Here is an 8,828-nt window from a genome sequence, read left to right on the forward strand (position 1 = left end):
ACACACACAGACACACACACAGACACACACACAGACACACACACACAGACACACACAGACACACACATTGCGACACACACACAGACACACACACAGACACACAGACACACACACAGACACACACACAGATACACACACACAGACACAAACACAGACACACGCACACACGCACACAGACACAAACACACACACAGACACACACAGACACATTCTAACCCTCTCTCCCCCCCCTCCCTTCCTACTCACAGTCACCCACCACCACCCCCACCAAACCCACCATCATCACCACCACCGCCACCACCACCACGTTCCCACCCCCTCACCACCCCCCTCACCACCCCCCTCACCAACCCCCTCACCACCCCCCTCACCACCCCCCTCACCACCCCCCTCACCCTCACCGCCCCCCACCAACGCTGCTAGAGGCAGCCTCTTCCCTCTGTCGCTCGTCGCCGGCTCTCGGTCCGCGTCTGTGGCCTCAGCGCTACCTCCGTCCGCCACCACCGCCGTGCGCCACCACCACCACCACCACGACGACGGTGCCGGTGGTGCCGGCTGTGCCGGGTGGCCGTGCCGATGCGGTGCGAGCCGCCGTGGCGCTACGCCGGGAGGTGGACGCGCTGACGGGACGTTGGAGGCGGCTGAGGATGGCGTGCGGCGAAGATGGTGGTGGTGGTGGTGGTAGCGATGATGGCGATGATGATGATGGTGGTGGTGGTGGTGGTGGCGGTGGAGGTGGTGGTGGTGGTGGTGGTGGCGGTGGTGGTGGTGGCGGTGGTGGTGGTGGTGGTAGCGATGATGGCGATGATGATGATGGTGGTGGTGGTGGTCGTGGTGGTGGTGGCGGTGGAGGTGGTGGTGGTGGTGGTGGAGGTGGTGGTGGTGGTGGTGGAGGTGGTGGTGGAGGTGGTGGTAGTTGTGGTGGTGGTGGTGGTAGTTGTGGTGGTGGTGTGGGTGGTAGGGCTGCCCCCTCTCCGCAGCCGTCCACGTGCCCCTACCCGCCGCTCGGCATTCTGGGACGGCAAGGCGGGGGCTCGGTGGGTGGCGGGGGGGGAGGGGCCGGGGGGAGAGGGGGGGGGAGGGGGACGGGGGGGGAGGGGCCGGGGGGAGAGGGGGGGGGAGGGGCTATGACGTCACTCCAGCGGCCGCTGTTTGGACGCTCGGCTTCGGCAGAGGTGCTGACTGGCGATGAGTGATGGGGGTGATGGTGATGGTGGTGATGATGGTGGTGATGGTGATGGTGGTGATGGGAGTGATGGGGGTGATGGTGATGGTGGTGATGATGGTGGTGATGGTGATGGTGGTGATGGGGGTGATGGGGGTGATGGTGGTGATGGTGGTGATGGGGGTGATGGTGGTGATGGTGGTGATGGGAGTGATGGGGGTGATGGTGATGGTGGTGATGATGGTGGTGATGGTGATGGGGGTGATGGTGGTGATGGGGGTGATGGTGATGGTGGTGATGATGGTGGTGATGGTGATGGTGGTGATGGTGGTGATGGTGATGGGGGTGATGGTGGTGATGGGGGTGATGGTAGTGGTGGTGGTGGTGATGCAGAGGTCGCAAATGGGTTTTGATTCCTTACCCGTACCCGGCCGCACCAGGGTCGCAAACTCTCCCACTCACTCACCCACCCACTCACCCACCAACTCACCCAGCCACTCACCCACCCACCCACTCACTCACCCACCCACTCACTCACCCACCCACCCACCTACCCACCAACTCACCCACCCACTCACCCACTCACTCACTCACCCACCCACTCACCCACCCACCCACCCACCCACTCACTCACTCACCCACCCACTCACCCACTCACCCACTCACTCACCCACCCACCCACCTACCCACCAACTCACCCACCCACTCACCCACTCACTCACTCACCCACCCACTCACCCACCCACCCACCCACCCACCCACCCACTCACTCACTCACCCACCCACTCACCCACTCACCCACTCACTCACTCACTCACCCACTCACCCACCCACCCACCCACCCACCCACTCACTCACCCACCCACTCACCCACCCACCCACCCACCCACTCACTCACTCACCCACCCACTCACCCACCCACCCACCCACTCACTCACTCACTCACCCACCCACTCACTCACCCACCCACCCACCTACCCACCAACTCACCCACCCACTCACCCACTCACTCACTCACCCACCCACTCACCCACCCACCCACTCACTCACTCACCCACTCACCCACCCACCCACCCACCCACCCACTCACTCACTCACCCACCCACTCACCCACCCACCCACCCACCCACCCACTCACTCACTCACCCACCCACTCACCCACCCACCCACCCACCCACCCACTCACTCACTCACTCACCCACCCACTCACTCACCCACCCACTCATTCACTCACCCACCCACCCACTCACCCACTCACTCACTCACTCACCCACCCATTCACTCACCCACCCACTCACCCACCCACCCCACCCACTCACTCACTCACCCACCCACTCACCCACCCACCCACCCACTCACTCACTCACTCACCCACCCACTCACTCACTCACCCACCCACTCACTCACTCACTCACCCACCCACCCACCCACTCACTCACTCACCCACCCACTCACTCACCCACCCACCCACCCACCCACTCACTCACTCACCCACCCACTCACCCACCCACCCACCCACTCACTCACTCACTCACCCACTCACTCACCCACCCACTCACTCACTCACCCACCCACCCACTCACCCACTCACTCACTCACTCACCCACCCATTCACTCACCCACCCACTCACCCACCCACCCACCCACCCACTCACTCACTCACCCACCCACTCACCCACCCACCCACCCACTCACTCACTCACCCACCCACTCACTCACCCACCCACTCACTCACTCACTCACCCACCCACCCACCCACCCACTCACTCACCCACCCACTCACCCACCCACTCACCCACCCACCCACCCACCCACCCACTCACTCACTCACCCACCCACTCACCCACCCACCCACCCACTCACCCACTCACTCACCCACCCACCCACTCACCCAGCCACTCACTCACTTACCCACCCACTCACTCACCCACTCACTCACCAACTCACACACCCACTCACCCACCCACCAACTCACCCACTCACTCACCCACCCACCCACTCGCTCACTCACCCACTCACTCACCCACCCACTCACCCACTCACTCACCCACTCACTCACTCACCCACTCACTCACCCACTCACTCACCCACTCACTCACCCACTCACCCACGCACTCACCCACTTACTCACCCACCAACCAGAGGTCGCATACGGGTTTTGATTCCTTACCCGTACCCGGCCGCACCAGGGTCGCAAACGTCTACGCGTACCCGGCCGGGTACGCGTAGCCGGGTATCGGGTAGGGTACGGGTATCGGGTACCCGGTTGCGACCTCTGTGGTGATGATGATGATGGTGGTGATGATGATGATGATGATGACGATCATGGTGGTGATGGGGGCGGTGATGGCAGTGATGGTGGTGATGGTGATGGGGGGTGATTATGGCGGTGATGGTGTTGATGATGATGATTATGGCGGTAATGGGTGAGGATGATGGCTGTGATAGCGGTGATGGTGGTGATGATGATGATGGTGATGATGGTGGTGATGGTGGTGATGGTGGTGATGGTGGTGATGATGGTGTTGATGATTATGGCGGTAATGGGTGAGGATGATGGCTGTGATGGCGGTGATGGTGGTGATGATGATGATGGTGGTGATGGTGGTGATGATGGTGATGATGGTGTTGATGATTATGGCGGTGATGGTGGTGGTGATGGTGGTGATGGCAGTGATGGTGGTGATGATGGTGATGGTGGTGATGGTGGTGATGGTGGTGATGATGGTGATGATGGTGTTGATGATTATGGCGGTGATGGTGGTGATGGTGGTGATGATGGTGATGGTGGTGATGATGGTGATGATGGTGTTGATGATTATGGCGGTGATGGTGGTGATGGTGGTGATGGTGGTGATGATGGTGATGATGGTGATGATGATGATGGCGGTGATGGTGAGGGTGATGGCGGGAGTGCCTCACCCACCTTTGACCCATCATCACTCGTCTGGCGGCTAAAGTTTCCACACTCAGGCTCACGCGGTGCATGAACCACAGGCTTGGGCCTCGTGTTCCAACGTGTTCACTTACCACCAAGTCTGAACTCATTCCGTGCACATTCATCACCACGTGAGGCACCCACCCTCACCCCACCCCACCCTCCCCACCCTCCCCACCCCCCCCACCCCACCCCCACCCCCCCCACCCCACCCCACAACACCCACCCCACCCTCCCCACCCCACCCCACCTACCTCACCCCCACCCACCCCACCCCACCCCATCCCACCCCATCACCCCACCCTCCCCCACCCACCCCACCCTCCCCACCCCCTCACCCCACCTACCTCACCCCACCCACCCCACCCCACCCCACCCCATCCCACCCCCCTCACCCCATCCCACCCCACCCACCCCACCCTCCCCACCCCTCACCCCACCCCACCCTCCCCACCCCCCCACCCCCCTCACCCCACCCCACCCCACCCACCCCACCCACCCCACCCCACCCCCCTCACCCCACCCCCACCCCCCTCACCCCCACCCCACCCTCCCCACCCTCCCCCACCCCTCACCCCACCCCCACCCTCCCCACCCCACCCCCCTCACCCCACCCCACCCCACCCACCCACCCCACCCCCCTCACCCCACCCCACCCCCCTCACCCCCCACCCCACCCCCCTCACCCCACCCCCCTCACCCCACCCCACCCTCCCCACCCCACCCCCCTCACCCCACCCTCCCCACCCCACCCCCCTCACCCCACCCCACCCACCCCACCCCACCCCCCTCACCCCACCCCACCTTACCTCACCCCACCCTCCCCACCCCACCCCACCCTCCCAACCCCACCCCACCCTCCCCACCCCACCCCCCTCACCCCACCCCACCCACCCCATCCCACCCTCCCCACCCCCACCCCACCCCCCCTCACCCACCCCCACCCCCCTCACCCCACCCCACCCCACCTTACCTCACCCCACCCTCCCCACCCCCATCCCACCCCACCCCCCTCACCCCCACCCCTCTCACCCCACCCACCCCATCCCACCCCATCCTCCCCACCCGACCCCACCCCCCTCATCCCACCCCCCCCACCCACCCGCCCCACCCTACCCACCCCACCCCACCCCACCCACCCCACCCCCCTCACCCCACCCCACCCACCCCACCTTACCTCACCCCACCCTCCCCACCCCATCCCACCCCACCACCCCACCCTCCCCACCCCACCCCACCCCACCCCACCCACCCCCCTCACCCCACCCCACCCACCCCATCCCACCCTCCCCACCCCACCCCACCCCCCTCACCCCACCCCACCCCCCTCACCCCACCCCACCTTACCTCACCCCACCCTCCCCACCCCCATCCCACCCCACCACCCCACCCCACCCACCCCACCTTACCTCACCCCACCCTCCCCACCCCACCCTCCCCACCCCACCCCACCCCCACCCTCCCCACCCCACCCCCCTCACCCCACCCCCCTCACCCCCACCCCACCCACCCCATCCTCCCCACCCCACCCACCCCCCTCACCCCACCCCACCCCCCTCACCCCACCCCACCCACCCCACCTTACCTCACCCCACCCTCCCCACCCCATCCCACCCCACCTTACCTCACCCCACCCACCCCACCCTACCTCACCCCACCTCACCCCACCTCACCCCACCTCACCCCACCTCACCCCACCTCACCCCACATCAACCCACCCCACCCCACCCCACCCCACCCATCCCACCCCACCCACCCACCCCACCCATCCTACCTCACCCCACCCCCCTCACCCCACCCCACCTTACCTCACCCCACCCTCCCCACCCCACCCCCCCCCACCCACCCACCCTACCCACCCATCCCACCCCACCCCCACCCACCCCACCTACGTGTTCACTTACCCTGTTCACTTACCACGTGTTCACTTACCACGTGTTCACTTACCACGTGTTCACTTACCACGTGTTCACTTACCACGTGTTCACTTACCCTGTTCACTTACCACGTGTTCACTTACCACGTGTTCACTTACCACGTGTTCACTTACCACGTGTTCACTTACCCTGTTCACTTACCACGTGTTCACTTACCCTGTTCACTTACCACGTGTTCACTTACCACGTGCTCACTTACCACGTGTTCACTTACCACGTGTTCACTTACCCTGTTCACTTACCACGTGTTCACTTACCCTGTTCACTTACCACGTGTTCACTTACCACGTGTTCACTTACCCTGTTCATTTACCATGTGTCCATTTACCCTGTTCATTTACCCTGATCATTTACCACGTGTTCACTTACCACGTGCTCACTTACCACGTGTTCACTTACCACGTGTTCACTTACCACGTGCTCACCACGTGTTCACTTACCACGTGCTCACTTACCACGTGTTCACTTACCACGTGCTTACTTACCCTGTTCACTTACCACGTGTTCACTTACCGCGTGTTCACTTACCACGTGTTCACTTACCACGTGCTCACTTACCACGTGTTCACTTACCACGTGCTTACTTACCCTGTTCACTTACCACGTGTTCACTTACCGCGTGTTCACTTACCACGTGTTCACTTACCACGTGTTCACTTACCACGTGTTCACTTACCCTGTTCACTTACCACGTGTTCACTTACCACGTGTTCACTTACCACGTGTTCACTTACCACGTGTTCACTTACCCTGTTCACTTACCACGTGTTCACTTACCCTGTTCACTTACCACGTGTTCACTTACCACGTGTTCACTTACCCTGTTCATTTACCATGTGTCCATTTACCCTGTTCATTTACCCTGATCATTTACCACGTGTTCACTTACCACGTGCTCACTTACCACGTGTTCACTTACCACGTGTTCACTTACCACGTGCTCACCACGTGTTCACTTACCACGTGCTCACTTACCACGTGTTCACTTACCACGTGCTTACTTACCCTGTTCACTTACCACGTGTTCACTTACCGCGTGTTCACTTACCACGTGTTCACTTACCACGTGTTCACTTACCCTGTTCACTTACCACGTGTTCACTTACCACGTGTTCACTTACCACGTGTTCACTTACCACGTGTTCACTTACCCTGTTCATTTACCTTGTTCATTTACCCTGTTCATTTACCATGTGTCCACTTACCCTGTTCATTTACCCTGATCATTTACCCTGTTCACTTACCACGTGTTCACTTACCCTGATCACTTACCACGTGTTCACTTACCACGTGTCCACTTACCCATGTTCACGTACAATGTTCGCTTACCCTACCCATGTTCACTTACCACGTGTTCACTTACCAATCACGTTCACTTACCATGATCACTCACTCGTATTCGCTTACCTGTGTTCGCTTACCAGACCCACGTTCACTTACCGTGTTCACTTACTCGCCCCTGAGTGAGTAACGTGGTGTACATTCTGAAATATTGAAAACTAATTTCTTTAAACTGCTGATCGTTGTGACTTTGTTGTCGTGTACACTGCACACACTGTACACTGCACTGTACACTGCACTGTACACTACACTGTACACTACACTACTATACACTACACATTACACTATACACTACTATACACTACACTATACACTACTACACTATACACTACTACACTATACACTACTATACACTACACTATACACTACACTACTATACACTACACTATACACTACACACTACACTACACACTACACTATACACTACTATACACTACACTATACACTACACTATACACTACACTATACACTACACTACTATACACTACACTATACACTACACACTACACTACACACTACACTATACACTACTATACACTACACTATACACTACACTATACACTACACACTACACTATACACTACACTACTATATACTACACTATACACTACTATACACTACACTACTATATACTACACTACACACTACACTATACACTACTATACACTACACTACTATACACTATACTATACACTACTATACACTACACTACTATACACTACACTATACACTATACACTACACACTACACTATACACTACAGTACTACACTATACACTATACACTACACTATACACTACACTACTATACACTATACACTACACACTACACTATACACTACCATACACAACACTATACACTACTATACACTACACTATACACTACACTATACACTACACTATACACTACTATACACTACACACTACACTATACACTACCATACACTACACTATACATCACCACCACAACAACCATCACAACAACCACCATCATCACCATCATCACAACCACCACCATCATCACCACAACCATCATCACGACCAACACCACCATCATCACAACCACCATCACAACCACCACCATCATCATCACCACAACCACCACCATCATCATCACCACAACCACCACCACAACCATCACCACAACCATCATCACGACCACCATCATCACCACCACCATCACAACCACCACCATCATCATCACCACAACCACCACCATCATCATCACCACAACCACCACCATCATCATCACCACAACCACCACCATCATCACCACAACCACCACCATCATCACCACAACCACCACAACCACCATCATCACAACCACCACCATCATCATCACCACAACCACCACCATCATCATCACCACAACCACCACCATCATCATCACCACAACCACCACCATCATCATCACCACAACCACCACCATCATCACCACAACCACCACCA

The 8,828-nt window shown here is 58.5% G+C and overlaps 1 protein-coding gene across 1 annotated transcript in view; it reads left to right on the forward strand.

The window, feature by feature from the left end:
• The window catches only part of LOC144954949 (uncharacterized), a 21,531-nt gene extending 17,324 nt beyond the window's left edge, over nucleotides 1-4,207 (forward strand). The window contains exons 9-10 of the mRNA XM_078885312.1: nucleotides 249-894; nucleotides 4,203-4,207. Coding sequence (XP_078741438.1) covers nucleotides 249-894; nucleotides 4,203-4,207 — 651 coding nt within the window. The remainder of the gene's footprint in view (nucleotides 1-248; nucleotides 895-4,202) is intronic.
• Nucleotides 4,208-8,828: the final 4,621 nt, after the last annotated feature.

This window comes from Lampetra fluviatilis, unplaced genomic scaffold (assembly GCF_964198595.1).
Source record: "Lampetra fluviatilis unplaced genomic scaffold, kcLamFluv1.1 SCAFFOLD_819, whole genome shotgun sequence".
NCBI lineage: Eukaryota > Metazoa > Chordata > Hyperoartia > Petromyzontiformes > Petromyzontidae > Lampetra > Lampetra fluviatilis.